At 40.0% G+C, this 19971-nt stretch overlaps 1 protein-coding gene across 14 annotated transcripts in view; it reads left to right on the forward strand.

Moving 5' to 3' along the window:
* The window catches only part of ARPP21 (cAMP regulated phosphoprotein 21), a 155079-nt gene that overhangs the window by 68675 nt on the left and 66433 nt on the right, over positions 1–19971 (forward strand). For 8 of the 14 annotated variants that reach the window (XM_034991723.1, XM_034991713.1, XM_034991813.1 and 5 more), the window contains exons 11-14: positions 1089–1190; positions 7439–7476; positions 9489–9548; positions 13557–13789. In XM_034991723.1, coding sequence (XP_034847614.1) covers positions 1089–1190; positions 7439–7476; positions 9489–9548; positions 13557–13789 — 433 coding nt within the window. The remainder of the gene's footprint in view (positions 1–1088; positions 1191–7438; positions 7477–9488; positions 9549–13556; positions 13790–19971) is intronic. The other 6 variants (XM_034991768.1, XM_034991822.1, XM_034991778.1 and 3 more) reach the window with 5 other exon arrangements.

Consider the following 19971-nt stretch of genomic DNA (forward strand, 5'->3'; position numbering starts at 1 on the left):
ATTAGAACAGTAGGGAGTTATATAATGCCATTACAATTACACTTTGTGTCTCTGACAATCAAAATAGATCTTTTGAAAATAGACTTTGCTTTAGAATTCTTAAAGGTAAGACAATATGCATCTTGCTGAAGTTATTACTTTAATGGCTCTCAGTGAGTCACTGGAAGCCAGTACGTGCATCTCTGACGCACTTTTTTTAAAAAAACCTGTTCGTCATTTGTATCTCATTTCTTCCTACCCCCACCGCTACCACCATCAAGTGACAAGTAGCTCCCGTTGACTCCGAGCCACATGCCTGTGTCGTGTACTTAGTGGGCATTTGTTGAATGGATGGATGAACGTGGTTAATGCAGAGCATTTTGTGAGGAATGGCAAGAAGACGATGGGAGGGTCGTTGAGATGCAGGCAGTGGTGCAGATACAAGGCTGAAGAACAGTCCTCATGCTGGGTTCTTTGGATTGTTACTTTAGATTCCTTGGCATTGACCTCAATCAACAAACAGCTTTTCAAATTTAGCTTCTACCTTCTATGCAAAAACGCAGGGCACAGGATCAGTCATTGAGTAAAGAAGAAACACAAATTAGGACTGGAGACATCAAGTCCAGTTTCCTTTCTGCCCATTACTTGCTCGGTTCCCTTGTTCTGTGTCTCTAGTGCCCAGGTTTTCAGAGCCGTTTCTTCCCTTAGCCGCCTTGAACTAGCCACTTCCTCAGCATTCCTCCTTTGTCTAAGGACTCCAAGGCACACGGGCTAGCAAAGGAGACAGAGTCCCTCCCTGTGACCCACGTCATAGCTGAGCTGGCCAAACACCTGACACACGTCCAGGTGCTTTCGTTCTGGAAACAGCTGTACTCCCTGCATCCAGTGGGGAGACCCGCAGGAGCAGAAGACACCTGCCACTGCGTGTCATGCACACACACGGCACACCACACATGCCAGCACTGCCTCCTTAGGGACCAGAGGGAATGAGACTCTTCATGCTCCATTTATTTAAATGAACATTTATTATTCTCAGCTGACAGTTGCTTAACTGCAGATTTCCAGCAGCTCAACTTGGATAACCGTACTGATTTCTTTTTTCTGTTCAGCAAAACAGAATGCATCCCTTTAGAGATGACAGACGAAGTAAATCAATTGAAGAGAGAGAAGAGGAATATCAGAGAGTGAGGGAGAGAATATTTGCACACGATGTGAGTAGTTGTTTTAATTGCCTCTTTAGTGCGGTCCTTCCCCAGACAGCCAGCTGGTAGGACTCAGGAGGCTGGAGCCAGGGACAAATCCAACGGCAGCTCACCAGAGGTGTTTCTGGAAGAGGACCTGGTTCAGGGAAGTGACGGAAAAGTAGCCAAGGGTTGTGTGTGTTCCTAGGACGTGACCTAAGGGGGAATAGAGGCGTGATTTTGGTCACTAAAATGGACCCAGTGAGGTTGTCAGATTTGAAAAAATGCCTTCACATCCATATTAGCCTGCAGACAGCCAAGTGTTGTCCTGCTAACACTAACGTGGTGCAGAAGAAAGACATATAAAAAAGAAAGAGAATCTGTTAATCACATACATAAACATGGAGTTTTCTGCTTTCTTAGCAAGCAGAGGCATTTTATTACATCAAAGTTAAGTGATAATACTCATCTTCCCCCTCAGTTTCACATCAAATTAGGTCTGTGAGCAGTTTGTCACAAGGCAATAATCATAAAATGATTTCTTTTGTTCAAATCCCAGCAAAGAAAATGTGGTGGGGATTTTTCTATCCTTTTACCCACTGTGGCCAAAATAAAATGCGATTAAACTAAATAAAAATGAAAAAGTGATTTAAAACAGCTGGATCTAAATGCAAGAAAGCTAAAAGGGCAAGCGAGGGCCGTAGCTTCTCCATGCCATGGAATCATTTGGCAGCCTCCGAAGATGTTGGGGGCTCTTCCCTTTGCAACCGTAGAGGTGGCAGCTCCTTGGTGCAGACCTTCCGTGGCTTGGCTGGGTTAGGTGGGCCATCCTACCTCCTGTTGGGATTTGCTCTGGAGGCCATTACCGAGCCAGACTAGAGACCTAGGCTCCACGGCTTAGGGTGGAGGAGGACTTCTGACCTTGGAGGTTTCAGGCCCAAGCCAGTTTCCCAGGTCCTCCAGCTCGTGCTGGATCCTTCAGCATGAAGCTGCAGAGGAAATTCAAATTCCACCAACAGTGCGTTTCTTTCATGTTGACACAGGTTTCTGTGATCTCTTCTAGATCCTCACTGCATTTCTTGGATACAATAAAATAGAACTTTAATGATTGAATAATCTGGCTCAGAGCTCTGGAGTTAGCAGAGTCTGAGAGAGGGAGCTGTAGAAGGATAACTGCCCACGTGCAATCCTAGAAGATTCTGCATATGTGTGGGCTACTTAGACTTTTCTTATGATTAAGTTATTGGTGGTGCAAAGGATAGCCTGACACATGGTAGGCTTTTAATTGTGTTTCCTGGATAAAAGGACGAAGTAAGGAGAGGCTCTGTTGTACTCACAGTAGCGTAGGGGTGGCCCGAGTGGACAGGGAGGCAGTGTGTTTCTGTCCGATAAGCTTCATGGAGAGGAGGTTTTCTGAAGGCCAGTTTATTTTTTATGCTTTCTCTCTCCCCATCCTTCCCTCCCCCGCCTTACACACACACACACACACACACTCACACACACACAATTGCCCTCTGATTCTCATTTTGGCAAGTCATAAAATTTATAAATGAGTTGTGTTGAAAAGCAAATACTAATCACCCAGATAAATATACAAACATTATGCTTTTTTTCCCCAAAGCCGCGCCACATTGCCAGACTCTCAAGGCTAGGCAACAGGAAAAGCACCCTTGATGCTTGCCTATGAGGAGGATGCTTCTTGTGCTGCTGCCGTTCATGTGTGCACCCCCGTGTCCACAGAGACCCTCCCCAGAGGGCCAGCATGACTCGCTGTACACATTGCATTTCCCAACAGTCCTACTAAGGAGATCAACAGCAAGGAGCCTGGGCCCCGGGTTAAAGATCCGAAGCAAGCATTACTGTTTCAAGCCTCGATAGCTAACTGCTGAATTAACATTTTTTAAAACAGTGAAAGCAGACTGGGGGCACCTGGGTGGCTCAGTTGGTTGAGCATTCGATTCTTGACCTCAGCTCAGGTCTTGATCTCAGGGTCATGAGTTTGAGCCCTTAATTGGGTTCCATGCTGGGCATGGAGCTTACTTGAGAAAAAAAAGAAAAGTGAAAGCAGACTGAAGTGTGGGAAAGCTTAAATGCCAAGCTATTGCAATGGCCTTCCCAATCCATGGCATCATTTGGCAGCCTTCTTCGAAATACTGTGGCTTCTTTCCCCTGCAGGAGTAGAGTAGAGGTGTGAGCTGCTGTGAAAGGCTCTCTGGTGGCCAACACTCCCGGGGTTATTAATTCAAGTGGAGCACCTGCCTGTTTCTGGCACTACTTTTCCACCTGATCTTCTCCTGGGGCTGGGTTTTTTTAATTGGCATCCTGCACCCAGAGTATACTCCTAGAAAGGCTTCAGAGATTAAATAAAGTCCCCGACATCATCTGCAAAATATTATGTCCCTGAGTGTAGGTACATTTTCCTAAGGAAGAGATCTTGATTGTTTATCATAGTTTTACAAGTTTTCATCACCCTTACAAGGTTAAAAGCCACTTTCCCAGAGGGGAAAAAAAAAAAGATGCCCAATGCTTTCTCCCTAGCCCTGCAGCTCTGTAGAAATAATGCTGTCATAAGGTTGGTGTTCCCTGTGTTTCGCTATTAATTGCTGCGTAACAGATTATCCCCAAACTTGACAGCTTAAAACAAACACACAAAATGCTTTTTGCCTCACAGTTGCTGGGGATCAGGAATTAGAGGGTGGCTTAGCTGGCCAGGTCTGGCTCACAGTCTTTCGTGAGGTTACAGTCAAGCCATCAGCTGGGGCTGTGGTCTTCTGAAGGCTTGATGGAGTGGTTGTCTGCTTCCAAACTCACCTGCATGGTTTTCGGCAGGCCTCAGTTCCTAGTGGGCTACTGGAGATCTCAATTCCCACTATGTGGGCCTCTCCAAAGCCCAGTGAGCATCTTTATGACCTGGCAACTGGCTTCCCCAGAGCAAGTGATCCAAGAGAGAAATAAAGAGAGCCCAAGATGGAAGCTACAGGCTTTTATAACCTAATTTTGGAGCTGACATACCTTCCCTTCTGCTGTATTTGGTTGAACACACAGATCCAACTGGTACAATGTGGAAGTACTAGAAAAAAAACCTTGGTTGTGAATACCGAGAAGCAAGGATCATTGGGGGCCATCAGGTGTTAACAAGATATTACTGTATCTTTTATTAATGCAAACACAGGGACATAACATAACAATATGAACTTCCTTGAATACCTATAGTAACACATCTTCCTTTCCACTTACGTAAAGAGAGAACATTTTAGGGAGTCTTCATCTGTATAATTCCAGATTCCCAAATGACCATTACTACTTCCCAGATTGTCAAGGGACACAAGGTAATAAGTCAAGTATAGTAAGTCAATTATAAAAGCGATGCAAAGAATCCAGCATAAGGAAACTAAGTTACAGGCATCTAATGTCTTTCTTAGCTGGCCTTTAATTTAGTGTCTTCATGATTTAAAAACTGAGGTAATAAAAGCAGCTTCACTTAGCAATGATTATGTAAGTAGTGGAGTCATTCAAACAGGTTCAAATAGTGACATATTTACGTAGAGGGTTTTTTTGGGGTTTTGTTTGTTTTTTCCTACTCGAAGTTACAATAGTTATAGAGAACTACTTCCTGGTATTTACACTTTAGCAAAATCAAAATTTATTTTAACATTAGTAGCATTCTTGAATATTTTACAAATGTATCTTGGTGTCTAAGGTGTGTGTGTTTGTGTGTGTGCGCGTGCATGTGTGCTTTTTTATTTAGGTCCACAATCAAAATATGCAGATTATTTGAGGATTTTCTAGAAAAATAATTTCAATATAGTTTGAGAATTTGGGTAGCCTGAGGTAAGGCACATTTATTATTTGAGAATGAAGTTGTTGTAAGTCAAGGCACACAACAATTTAGTTCTCAAATAAAAAGTGAGTGTATTTTTGTAGTCAGAAATATTTGAAATATAACTCTTGTTTCCTTCAGCAAGAATTTCAGCTTATTTTATGATTAATTCAATGCAATGTTGCTGGCTTTGGCAAGTTACGTTGCTAAAGCAATATATTTGAGAAAGACATGTTTTGTCTGGAGGATGGTTTCTGAAAGATATTTATGTGTAAGTAGGGATTCTGGGAGGAGCTCATCCGCAGTCTCCCCAGCATGCACTGGGATCTCTCTTCCGTGACAACCATGGAGAAGGGCATGTGATGCCACCTGGATTGGGAGTGGGGTGTGGGAGAGAATTCTGTAACCCATTAGGCAAAACTATTTTCTACTTAAAAGAAAGAAAAAAAGAGCCCTTTATATCTGAGAATGCATGTAAGTGACAGCTTTGAATGCTGCACTTAATTACGGTGACACTTTTATCTTTCTCTGCTATTAAAATTCACAAGTTATATTAATAACTTTTTTAAAGTTTATTTTCATCAGCTACTGAATCACAGCCCATAACCATATCTGCCTTATTTATGAAACTGTGTTGGAAGATCATGCGATAAATCTTTAGGACCTTTGCACAAAAATTGAAAAATACTCTTGAGATACGTTTTTGGGAAAGTTATCTTCAACTTGCAGGTGCCTTATTTTTTCATTCAAAGAGTTATGGCAGCTTAACTTCCCTCAAAATACTATTGGATTAATGAGTCTGAAGAGGTCAGTATGTCTTTGATCAACTCTTTTAAAGAAGTAGTAAAGTTTCAACAATTCCATTATCCAGCCAGAACATTATAAACATAATTGACCTCTTCCCAACTACAAGAGCTGAGTAGTAGCAAAGTATTGAGTTCATAATGTATACTTGAGACAATTAATTCCATGACTTGATTGAAAGTGGGAGTAAAACCAAACTAAAGGAAATGAAGATAGTGGGATATTTCACTTACTATAAAGAGATCTCCACAGGAATAATATCAGTGGTCCACAAGTTGTATTTGTTTATAAATACAAATGTCAAATTAAAAAAAAAACTAAAAAAAAAAGATATTTTCTGAAAAGCTTTTTTCTTAATTGGCTTTTTGCTTTTTGTTAAATAAGATTTTTGTGCACTTGATACTCAGGATGCATGTTAAATTCACAAAGGTTAAATTACAAATGGTTCTAGAGATGCCCTCACTGAAACATTCAGACCACTGAGGAAAACATGTTATGCCCAAAGCTAGCCCTTTGGTTTAGTGGAAGGAAATGATTTCTTCAACAAAATGTACAGAGAAACCAATATCCTGCTTTCCTCTCTGAGTAGTGGTTACATTAGCTAATCTTTTAAAAATTCGATATTAAAAGGTCCTTATTTACTTTAGTTTTATTTTCTCTTAAAATGGACCTGTTAAGTCTCCTTTAGCAGGTCATTTATTCATCATTTAGAAAATCTGCACATATAATATGGCATATATATTTATGGTTAGAAACTCAGTACTTTGAAAATGGTTTTTTGTTAATTCCTAAACACAGTCACTATGTTATAGGGCCATTGCACCATATTTGGTTTAGACTTCTCTTTTTCTGCTTGTTAAAATTTAATTTGCCTTTCCCAGCTTGTAATGGTAATGGAATTTTCTCCTCCTTATGTGTATTAAACACAAGATAGTGGAGAAGTGATAGCTAGGGGAATGGAAGCTAAGAAGAAAGTCATTGTTTTTCTGTGTGAAAAACAGAACAAAACAAAATATTAGATGGGCTTGACATTTTTTTTTCCTGATTAGCTTCATTTTGTTCCCACATGTCTTCTGCGCCACCCCCCCCCCTGCAAATTGATTGATGGCATCTCTTCAATTTTGAGAGTCTTGCAGTCAGTCTGTTTATTTCAAGAGAGTCTATCATTGCCAGGTCATAACTGCAGGATTGTGGTTCTATGGCTCTCCCATCCTCAGGGTGGATCGTGCTAAGTGCACGTGCTCTGCCTTGATTTGAACCAGTCCTTTGGCTCTTGTTGGGAGCTGCATCTCCGTAGCCCCAGAAGAAACTGCTAGCTCAGGATCCGATGGTCACATGGTTCTCTGATTCTCAGACAGTTTCATTCACATCTCTCTTCTCCTGACCTTGATGCTAAACGGGCTAAGTCTATCCGTAACCTGGAGATGCCGTGATGGAAAAGTACTTGTGTGCTGAAAGAGAAAGAGAATGGTTTACACTTCTAACTCTAACCATTTTTTTTTCCTTTTTTATTTCCACTTTTTCAAAACATAGTACATATTTTTCTTAATTCTTTTCCTCTTGGAGGGGAAAAGTAGTTTTAAAAGCAGGCAAGGATTTGGGATCCCTCAGCACATCCAGAACGTCTGATACAATGCCTTTTTTTATTTTTCAGTCAGTTTGCTCCCAGGAAAGCCTTTTTGTGGAAAACAGGTAAAATGAAATTTGCTTTTTCATGTCTTTAGAGGAACAAAGTCTGTCATGTGTGTCCTGTATATTCATAGGTATATATCCCATATATAAGTGTGTGCTTGAATATATGTATAAGTAAATACATATATCTATGCATACACACTTATATGCGTACACATGTATGTTATTTAGCATGCATAAAAACTATTTAATTTGGGGAAATATTTTTCTGTTACTTCCAAACATAAGTTTGTACATTTTCCTTATGTAAAGTCTCGACTTCTGGTCCTTCCAGAGGTCTATTTCCTGTTACCTTTACCAGGCATTACAAAGCATAAATGAACTTGCAATTTCATTGGCTTATGGACGAGACTGTTCACTGTATTTGTATATTGGGTATCATTAGCCACTTCCTGTGCCCCATAATTATATACAGCTATGCAAACAATGATTGGAATAATATTGTTTTAAGTTTCTCACTCTAAACAACCTATTAATCTAACTTGGAAATCTATCTAAACTGATCTAAATTTACTAACTTGGGAGTTAGCAGGGATGAATGGGTTACACAACTTATACAAAGTCTTGAGCATATGAGCCAAAGGTTTTCAAATTTAACATATACTTCTAAGAAATAGTTCTAAACTGACATAGATATTGAAATGCTCCATTGATTTAATTGCAGGTTTTCAAGGGGAATTCAAGAATTCCACACTAACTGTTTTAATCACATTTAAGGTGCAGCAGAGTGGGCAAGTTGGAATGGAAATATGGTATCCCTTCAGAAAGTGGTGCTTAACTTTATTTCAGGGGTCGGCTTAATGGGTGCCCCTGTAAAACTGATTAAAATGGAGGCAGTTTGATTAAATTCTAGTACTTAGAGAAAATTTAAACTGGGCATTAGAGATGCTTGGGGGGAAAAAGCTATCTTTAATATTAGCAGTTAGAAATCTTTGAGTAACTAACCCCCTCATTGAACAGCCTCTTCTAGAAGAATAGATGAAAGTAGAAAACATGTCTAAAGAAGGCATTCAAAAGCAACCTCAAAAATCCATTCAGATTTACATGAATATTCTCTATTTACAGTTAAATTAAGAATCCATGAGCACTAACATCTTAGGGATGATGATGAAGCATTCCAAAATTCTATATTCTAACTAAAACGATGAAGTGAGTGTTTATAATTCAGTTTCGTGGGAAACCTTATTCCCTAGTCATCCAGCCAATCATTTTCCCTGCCTTATGCCCAAATTTTATTCATTTACTTGGATCTTGCATAAAAAGACTGCTAATGCACTTTAAGTGTTCCTTAGATTCAAATTGAATTATATTCATCATTACAATAATTGGTCACATACATGCATTGCATATACGAACAAGTCTTGATATTTCCAAAAAGCAAAAATTTAATTGAGTAAATTCCCCTTTGGAATGTCAGTATTTCATTCTCTGCAACCCCCCCCCAAAAAAAGATAACTTTAGGGGCGCTTGGGTGGCTCAGTCGTTAAGCGTCTGCCTTCGGCTCAGGTCATGATCCCAGGACCCTGGGATCGAGCCCTGCATCAGGGTCCCTGCTCCGCGGGAAGCCTGCTTCTCCCTCTCCCACTTCCCCTGCTTGTGTTCCTGCTCTCGCTGTCTCTCTCTGTCAAATAAATAAATAAAATATTTTTTAAAAAATAAAAAATAAAAAAAGATAACTTTAATATTACCCAAAGGAAAAAAAAAATCACAATGAGTATATTTAATTAAATATCTATTAAACATCAATTTCTTTTATTTTCCCCCTCTTCCATTTGTTCTATTTCTTCTTCCTTTCCTTTTTATCTAGTATTGGTACCTCAATCCTAGGATAGGGGAAAAATCATGCTGTCATTAATTTATTATTGCAAAATTCAATATCATGCACCTAAAACATAGTCCACGGGGTTGGTTTGCAAGAGCAGTACTGTTACAAAAGAGTACACATCCATTTAGCACAGGGCCTTTAGAGTCATTAGGTTTTATATCATAAAAACCATGTTTTTCATTTCCAGTAGGCTCTTGGAAGACAGTAACATATGCAATGAGACCTATAAGAAAAGACAGCTCTTTCGGTTGGTATGGCTTACTTTTTTAAAACTGTGTTTTCAGATTATGTGGCAGAATCAATGTTAAATATAAGTGTATTAGTGTAAAATATCTGTTCATGAAATAAATATGTTTGGTTCTATCTTTGTAAAGCTTGTTACAGAGCTGGTACTGAAGCCATATTGGATAATGCTGAGCTATGGGACCAGGAAATTACTGCTTGGTATATAATCCTTTCAGGTTCTTCCTCTGATTTTCCATTTTTGGTGGGTTTTTTGTTTTTGTTTTTGTTTTCCCCTCAAAGGTTAACTTTGGCAGTACACTGATTTAAGATTCAACTTTGGTGAATTACACCAAGTTAAAATTTCTCTGATAGTTTGCAATTATATATACATGCTTGATACTGGAAAAAAACACCAATGATAACTCCATTTGAGTAGTTGATTTATTATGATTATCCATCATAATATTTCAAATATGTTTTTCAAGCACAGATTTTATTTCCAAGGGAAGGTACAGGATTGCTTCCAATTATGATGAATTACTTAAATCAAGATCTGTGTAAGATAAAGAGAATGGATGTATATGTAGTTATTATATATTAATATTGTATATTTTAAGTTATATACTAGGCTGGAAGCTCCATGAAAACAGAGGGACCATACCCATGTTGTCACTACCCTATTAAATATACCTCTAATATTCATTATAGGGCAAAAAGGATACACAGCGTTATCAATGTACTCAATATGTAATGCATATATTTAATACGTTACTGCTTTGATGAATATTAGGATTCATCTCTGTTGCAGGAGAGAGAAAACTTACTCATTTACAAACAAACAAAACCTCTTGCCCACTTAGAAGGAAGAAAAGACTAAGGAAAAAAACGGATTGTGTGCTCAAAAAGTATCTTTTTGTAGTAAATGTGAATTTAGGACCTCATCATTAGAAAAGTTGGATTAATTTGTTCCCCTCATACTTTGGCAGGAATAAAAAGATTTTTTAAAAAATGTCCTTCATTTTTCTAGGCTGAACTACATAGTCTAATGCCTTCCCCTTGTATTGATAGACCATTTATTATCACACTTGTAAATTAAAACAATAACTCTGCATTGTTCCTTTGAAAACCCAGAGAAGAGCAAGGAGAATTTATTAGTACTCCTGTACTCACACCAGATCTGGCCTGCTTAGGCTGATAAATATATGAAATGTGGGTTCTTGCCCCTCTAGGCCAATTGGTTTCACATAGCTCCAAATCCGGTCCCTAGCCAGAGTTACCATCTACTCAGATCAGTCATTACAAATGTGAGTGCCATCACCCACCGAGTCACCAAGCACAGAAACTCAGGAATATGACTTAGCACAAAGACATCCACACAATAGTAAAAGCAACTCAAAGTGTACATCATATCTAACTTGGTAAAAAAAAAAATACCATGTACAGACATGAAGGAAAATAAATGTTGTTAGTTATATTAATCAGCACAGAAACAGAACTTCAAGTATGTGCTTTATGACCACTCTGGGATCAAATTCTCATTACATACACAAGGACCAACTCCTCTTGATGACCAGACACCTCATTACTATTGTCTTCCTGGTTTCTGGTAGGAAGGGACCAAGACTGGGCTTAGGAGGGATAGGAAGGCACTTGTGGTTATGTTTGTCTATGAGGTCTATGATTCTATACACAAATAGATAGGAAATTCAATTCTGGACCTCATTTTGCCAGTGCTAAGGTGAATAATCAGTAGGTAGAGCTATAAAATATTGTTTCAGTGTATAAATAGAGATCCATAAATCAGAATTAGATGCACTCATTAATGCTAACTCTAAAGCAGCAACTTAAATTCCCTCTTTTGGGAATTTTGAGAGCTCTTGACTTTGGGATGCTGATTTGAACTGGTGGAGAATAGAGGTAGAAGAAGTCAAGGAAATCTTAGGTTGCCTTATTGGCCAAGGGTGTGGGACAAGTCTAGAGGAGTTACCCACGGCCAGAGTGAAGCCTGCAAACTCCAGCACACTAGTTTGCACCCAGGAATAGTGGTGGACACTGCTTTGCAGACAGGTCAGCCACACTGGCATTTCCTCCCACGGAGGTGCAGGGGGCATAGGGAGAGAGAAACTCAAGCAGAGTTCATGATCATCACCTGCATATGGAGAGCTTCCTTCTGAGGCATCTTGTATGCTGAGGCTAAGGACTACCCCAAATCTTTTCCTATATGCAATATTCCCCATTAGCTCCAAGTGAGACTATTGTCACATCCCTGGTGCATTCACAGTGGCTAAATAATGATTTTGCCAAGCTTTGTCAAAGACCGGTCAAATTAATCAGAATTAAATGTGAAAAGAGTAAAGTTGAATTTGGTACTTGAAAGGAAAACAATCAGGAATGGAACACCACACCCTCGAAGAGGCTGGGTTTTTTCCCTCTACCCCCACCTTCTCTGGCTTTCTTGAATTTCAAAGGAGTTTTAAGAACTCAAGCCATCTGACCATTGGTGAGTGTGTGATACTTTCTGCTCACAATCTGGTCTGTTTTTAGTTCCTCCTTCCAAACCCAGCCATCCTGAGGTGCTAACAGAGAGACTGTAAGAAAACATTGATGCAGGACAGCAGGGCACTGAGTGCTTTTTGTTTTGTGAGTTTTCTATCCTCCCCTCGTTTTACAAAGTTCCTATCATAGATGAGCCATTTCATTTTTTTTTATCTCTTGGATCCATTTACCTTCTTAAGTTCTCATAAAACAAAAGAAAAGTTTATTAGGTAAAGTTGAAACAAAAGTGAACATTTTCTGTGTACCTTCTGTACAATTTTGTTGGTGAGCATTTCGATCAGATGCACACACTCCTAACATCTCCGCAGTCTATTTTTGTCTTTAGAAGACTATCTATTAACAAAGCTACTGACCACATCTGTGAGATTTGGATCAACACTTGAGCACGTCACATTGTTTAGTGATAATGAAATTATGGGTTGTATCTATTGCCCATGATTTATGTCCCCTTTACTTATTTATAATCCATGAGGATCTTAGAGTATTTTAATCATGTCTTATTTCCAACTGCAGGAAAAGCTTTGAAAATATTCACTAAGTTCCTCTTTAAGCAGATTGGAAACCAATGAAAATGCAAATTTCATCAACTTTCTCTATAAAACACATGTAATTTTGTGTTCTACTTAGAGATATTCTGGAGTCTTCAGAAAGCACATCTGTCTATTGGACCTCTTCCCGTACATTCACTCTTTCTCAATTTGGATTTTGAACCAATGTGTTCTTTCACCTATGGAGCTTTGTTATTTCCATTGATCCCCTTGGAAAGTGTCCTGTCAGTGTAGTGTTTATACTGGTGTTGTTATTATCACAAGTTTTTCTATGTGAAAAGGATTAAAAGACACTTTCCTCTGCCCATGAAGGTTAAACTCATCGGGCAAAACTCTTACCCTAGGTCAACAGAGTAATTTCCGTGATTTCTGATTTCTGTGCTGACTGCCAAAGCCTTAATGAATTCAGATAGACATCTCATCAAGTTAGAAAATAATAAATGGCTTCACTGCCTCTGTGTGCATTTTCTCACGGTCCATTATTTAATGCTAAAGGGACAGACAAACTTGTCTTCAGTGGGAGTTGCTTTCAGAATCATTCAAGATCATAATTGGTCCCAAACCTTAATTCATTGTTGACTTGGGTCAGGAGAATTTATCCTCCTTTCCTCTCCATAAGAGAAGTTAACAACTGTATTTTATACCAAGTCTTTTCTACTTATTTCTCCTTCACTGGCAGAGGGATGGTTTGACATTTCTAGGTTTGGTTTTTCTGTTTGTAAACATGACATTATGTGTGGTATGTTATCTGTCTGCCCATCAACGAGCTATCTGTGGCACAGTTTGTGAGGCAACAGGCTTAATGGAAAGGGTTACAAGAAGGGTCTTGTGTAGACGGCTCTTCCAAGAAAGGTCCACCTCTAGATCCATACCTCTCATGGAATGTAACACTGTCCCTGTGCATCTTTCCGATGGCTGTGCTCCAGGGGCAACAGAGATGGCTCAGGGAGAACATCCGGGAGTCGACAGAGCAGCTCGGAGAATGAGCTCAAGTGGCCGGACCATCAGAGGGCCTGGAGCAGCACAGACTCTGACAGCTCCAACCGCAATCTCAAGCCCGCCATGACCAAGACGGCAAGTTTTGGGGGCATCACGGTGCTGACCAGGGGTGACAGCACATCCAGTACCAGGAGTACCGGGAAATTGTCCAAAGCAGGTAGTTAGTACTGAATGGGTTTATGTCCTGATGTATTTCCTAGATTCCACCCAACCCATACAGTCATTATTCCCTGTGGTTTCTGGTTAATTAATGATGATGATATTAATTGCTGGGATATCTGGGAAGTCAGAAGGCGCAATGAAAATACCAACCCTGTCTCTTCCTAGCTGTGTGCCTAGGTCAAATTACCAACCTCTCTAATCTTCGGTTTCCTTATCTGTTGTCAACCTAAAATTGTCAGGAGGCAATAATTGAGCAAGAGCATTTATTTGGGATCAAAGCATTGCAATTCAGGGTACACAGATATGGGTAACAACCTAAATGGTGTCCCAGTTGGGAGCAAAATCAGGGGTTTTTAAAGCAAGAAGGGAATGCTTGTTTACAAAGAATTTTTGATTGGTGTTGGTGGCACAACTCTGATTTTGATTGACTATAATTAGTTTCAAAGGCTATCCCTAAGCCGTCTCTTACTGTAGCATGTTGTAGGTGTTTGGGCTGGCATTTTTGCAGTTTGGCCCGGTTCAAAAGTTCATGGTTCTACAGGTGAGGACGTGTCAAACGCCCATCTACTTAATGGCCTCCTGACTCCATTTGAAAACCTCTTGATATAAGTGCCCCATGTCATTTCAACTTTCACACTATGAAACATAGGTTATTATAGAATATGATGTTACCCACTCCCCACCGCCCCAGCAAACTATTGTATGTTAAATTTCAATTAGTTATATACAAATGGTTACCAAGGCACCTTCACAAGGTAACTATTTAACGAAAGCTAGCTATTGTTTTTAATTTAATACTATGATCGATTTCTTAAAACCACACTGGAAGGCAATTATAATATTAATAGTTTTGGCCGCTGCTTTGGCATGCTGTTAGTCTGATTGTGGGCAAGTTATTTAACCTATTTGTGTCCTGGTTTCCTCATCTGAGAAATGGGAATAATTGTAGTCCCTATATTGCAAGGTTATTTGAAGACTAAAAGAGTTAATATACACAAAGCAGTTAGAATAATACCTGGCAGGTTATAAGCCCTCAATAAACATGAGTTCATGTTTATTTTTATTACTGCCACAGGGAAAGTGAGCCTCAGAAAGGCTTAGAGTTCCAAGTAGCCAGGTGCAGGTATCTCTTTTTTTTTAACCTTGTGTTTTCTTCTAAGTGAATAGTGATCATTTGAGGTAGGTAGTTCAAGTTTGCATGGACAGTCTTTGGGAGGTGAGCACTAATGAGAACCATGACCTGGAAACAACTTTAAACTGATGGAAGCTTTAATACCATGGGGTTCATATGAGTCCAAAAATCCCCATCATGGTCTGCCATCTCTAGCTCCTCCGTCTCCAAAATCCCTCACCATTGTTTCCAAATTATTTTTAAATGTTCTCAATCAAAGTACCTCTTAGAATCCCGGGACAGTAACAGATGACCCGTCAGTAGTTCTCCATGAATTCAGTGTGTGATGATAATTTGTAATGTTTCTGTTTGGTTTTGGTTTTGCCTCAGAAGTTCGGAGCTAGGGTGGGGGTCGAGAGCTGTGATTCAGTGACACGCCCTGGGTGTCAGACACACTGGGGGTGCTTTCACAGACCTGGGCTTGCAGGGCAGGGACGGGGATGGTGAATGGCCAACACTGACCAGAGATTAGACATGGTTGTCCTAATTTGAGAATACTTTCCTATTCAAGCTTCATACTCACGCTAGGGGGCATTCTTTGTGAAATCTAGGCTTATTATGCTAATGGTTTAAGATAATTATGTTGTTGAAAATGCTCCTAAGAAATTATCTCGTGTTTTCCTACACAGGCAGAAAACTAATAGCATTTAGTCACAGACACTACTATATATATATACATATTTCCTTCTCCTTGGAAAGATTCAGGTGGGCTCACACTGCCTTCTGCCTTCTGTCATATCACCAATGGTGAATTCTTGATGTCTTACTCTAATTAATTGCTCTTATATCCCACTATTGCGGCAACTGAAGTCAAGAAAACCCACTGTGGTGTTCTTGAGCTCTTGTAAACTAAGAAAGGTTAAATAGTTTTAAATCTCCTTAAAATGCAGAAACCAAGGACCTTAAATGGTGCACTTAAAAATGCCAGCACACCAAAAGAGCTCTTAAGATTTTTAAATTAATCGTCATTCTCCATACACCAAACCCCCAATCACTTCCAAAGAAAAGCTCTTTGGAAACATTTAAAACACTTCAAGAATGCTAAAATGCCATGTTCTTTGAAGAATGATTAGAAATTGTAAGTGCTTCAGACATTTTTTTTCCCTTTTAATCTAAGTGTCTCCTTTTGAAAGCTTGTCAAGGTGCAGGAACGGAAAGCAAAAAAAAAAAAAAAAAAAAGAAGAAGAAGAAGAAGAAAAAAAATTAAAGGCGATCAAGATAGAATGTCAAAACAAGCTTACAATTTCCCAAGATGGTTTTATGAAGCAAAGCTGTCAGTTTTGCTGTCATGGATCTTCAGAACAGCACAAGTTTTCAATTTTTTGCCTCATTATTCGCAGTGGAATTGCAAACTCTTTTTTTGACCTTTCAGAAATCAAGCCTGGAGTTGTGACATTTAAGTTACTCTTCTCCTCCTCTAATTACATAGGTTTGAGCTTTAAATAGATAATGATGAGACTTTCTCCAGGTGGGGACATGCTTTCCTACATTTTGGAAGGAGCTTATTGCAGAAGCTCATGCTCTGAAGGCCTGGGCTGTCTTTCCCTTATCGTATCCCTGACACTGAGCTTAGTGACTGTCACCTACCAGATGCCCAGCACACAGCTCCAGAGGTAGATGATGTCATTTTGTCACAGCATCCTCCTCGTGGAGAGGACAGGAACGGTGCTTGTACCATAACCTCCGCTGCTTCTTGGTTGCAGCTATGAGGTTGGGAAAGGAGTATGACATCTATTTCTTTCCACCCTGGTCAGAGGACATTGTTTTACTATCGTCCTCTCTCTCGGTCTCCAGAGCAGGGGTTCTCGACTGTAGCTGCACCAGAATCACCTGAAGGATTTGTAAAAACACAGATTGCTTGTTGTCAAATCATGCTTTGAAAACAAATGCTCTGGAGAAACAAGATATCCTTACATTTTGTTTTAGTAATTTTACATGGCATGGTATTTTGTTTTGGGCATCCAAGGGTCTTCTTGTTGTTATCACCTTCTTGTCTACATTCCGGAGTATTTTTGGAGCCAATGCAAGACACCTCATCTCTCTACCACTTCCTCTTCTTCGTGTTTATTTTCATTACAGTGCTAATGCATCCTGGATGTTCTCTTTCTTCTTGTAATTTCAGAAGCTTCAGGTCATTCTATTGAATTTTCTGCCCTGAATCTGGAAATATTTTCTTGAATTATTAATTCAGGAAAAAATACTTATGGTTCCGGGTCCTTATAAAAGAAGAATTGCATCAGACAAGAGAAACAGACAAGGAAGATTCTGTTCATAACTATGGCAATAAGGGTCAAGACTACTGCAATAGGGGTGAAAGACTGAACTCAACCTTGCACTAACGACTTACAGGGGAGTGCTGTAGTGAATCACTGGAAAAGCACTGGGGAAAGGTAGACAGGTGGTTGGTGAATTCAACTAAGTCATCTTCGCTGATTGGTGCTTATCAAAGTCAGTCTTCTTTCTACCCTCCCACAGAAACTGGCAGACAAGGGCACTAGTTCTCTTGATTGTTACATTTCAAAGAGATGGCTCCTGAATCCTCAAGAAAGACATACCTGGGCTAAGAGGCTAGTGGAAGATTTACACCCTAAAGGGGCAGAAATGCTCTAAGAAAAAGGAGGTAGAGGGACACTCCTCTGGAAGAAACCCGTCTAAAGTTTGGTCAAGCTGAGAAAAACTTTAAGGCCATCATCCTCATAGCTACTCACAATTTAGTCTGGTGACTTATATTTTACAAAAGAGGATACTAAGGTCTAAAGAAGTAGTCAGTTCAATGGTGCCTGGGTGATGCAGTCAGTTAAGCATCCGACTCTTGGTTTCCTCTCTGCCCAGTAAGTTTTCCATTTTGCTTTGCCTTACAATCTTTTACACGACCTTTCCCCCCCCCCCCCATTTTCCCCTTTTCCTTTTTCCTGTCTCTGTCTTTCCTGTTCACCAGAGTCCCCCATCAGTCATCCTGAAGTCTTGTCCCTACACCTTCCACCAGCTGCCCCTCAGGGTCCAGATTCCACTTCTAAGCATCTGATTTGGGGCAGCATTGACTTCCTATGCTGTATCTCCTAGAACTTGGCACAGTCCTGGTCAGGCCCCTGGCCCTACCTACATGTCACTCTGGAGTAAGGCGTGGTCCACGTGGTCCTGTTGCCTGGGTTTGAACACAGACTCTGCCACACATGAAGTATGCTTGGGAGATTTACTTAACATCTCTGAGGATCAGTTCTCGTTTTCAAAATGAGGTTGCTGTGAAAATGAAACTAGGTAATTCACATAGTGATTAGCACAGCACTTGTCACGTAGACATACTGTTTAAATATTTGCCATTGTTAACATTCAAGTCCCTGAGAAAAGGAGACTGGACACACTTTAACTCTCAGCGCCCAAAGCAGTAAAGTTCTCAAATATCAATTTTGGGTTTTTTTATTTTTTGAACATTTCTAATCCTGTGCCTTTTATCACCATTGCTAGCGTCCATTTTTGATCAAGAACTTCAGTAACACTGGCTGTATGCACAACAGAGACTGATGTTTACAGGCTGCTCAAAGCTGGTTGTAAGCCAGCCAAAAAGGCCAGTTACTAACCCTGGCTTCATGGTGGTTGCTGAGCTATCCCCCCTAAAGAGGGTTCACTGTGTCCATCTTTGCAAGTGTGGAGAGTTTAAGCTAAATCCGTCTCCTTTCTATCCTTTTAACCTGTGGAAACAGACTCTTTACATTGTCTTTGCACTGCATTCTCATTGTTCTTGTTGAAGGTGCTGCTCTTGTCCTGTTGATAGAAGGACATGATATTGCACATCAGTGATTAATAGCCATCTTCTGAAAGTCAAAAAGAAAAAACACTCTGGATTTTCTTGTGGCACATCAGCTGTGTGCATCCATCCCCTCTCCTAACCCCTCCTCCCCCGCCAGCATCAGCTGACTCCTCAAATTACTCAGGACATGCCTATTAGTCCCAACCCTTTCCCGCTGTCTGACCCCTCAGCCTGGAGCTGAGCTGAACCTATTTTGTATGAACTTCAGTGTTTAGCGGCAGAAGCTTTTGTTATTGTTTATTGCTTTTGCTGTTGTTCTCTCCGCACTAGTGTCAGACTTGGACTGTAGCATCAAATCACATGGGGCGAGTTCACAAACACGCCCTGCAGTTTGCACTGGGGCTGCGACCTTGGGGCCATCATGCCAGGATGCACTCTCAAAACTACTCTTAGCATTTTCAGATCTCCTTTTAGATTCTTTACTTTTCCCCCATACATTACTCAGCACCCATCAGCATTCTAAACTTGTTAGATGGTGCATCCTGAATTAGCCTATAACTTTATCATTATTAATAATCAAGTCATGGGAGAAGAAGAGAAGGTTCCCAACTGAGAACACTGGTGGCAGTCCTTGGCATACATATATGCTTGCTTTCAGGAAGCAGTGTTGGGTCACAGTTAAACCTAGATCAGTCTGTCTAGCTCACATCCCGCTCTGTCACTAGCTGTACGAGTCGGCTTTAGTTATCGAACTTCTCTATCCTTCAACTTCCCTATCTGTATAGCCAGTAATAGTACTTACTAGTACAGTATGTCCAGGTGCTCACACATACTAAGCGCTCAATAAACATCACTGTCTTCCTTCTCAAAAACTATGTCCTCCTCTAAATTCTCTCCAATGGCCCCTCTTCTCTGTAATTACATGCTGTATTCCTATCACTCATTTTTAAAGGTCTCCAGTTTAATTCAAGGGCACATGTTAGAATCTTGAAAACAATGTTAACTCTTCCTTATATATGGTTTCCCTTTAATGACACAGAAGAATGCATTGTTAATGATATAAATCGATAGTCGTGAGCTAATAAATAATTTTAAAAATTTCTTGTACTATATGATATCATCCAAATCATCTGCTAGTTAGAATTTCTCTCCAACGCTCTGGTTAATATTCAGTTCCCAGAACAGCCATGGTCAAGGTCTGGTCACGGTGAAGAGCAGGTAGTGCCTAGTGGACGTGGGATATACCAGGTGCCAGAACAGC

The sequence above is a fragment of the Mirounga leonina genome, unplaced genomic scaffold (assembly GCF_011800145.1).
Source record: "Mirounga leonina isolate KUSES-001 unplaced genomic scaffold, KU_Mleo_1.0 Mir_115, whole genome shotgun sequence".
NCBI lineage: Eukaryota > Metazoa > Chordata > Mammalia > Carnivora > Phocidae > Mirounga > Mirounga leonina.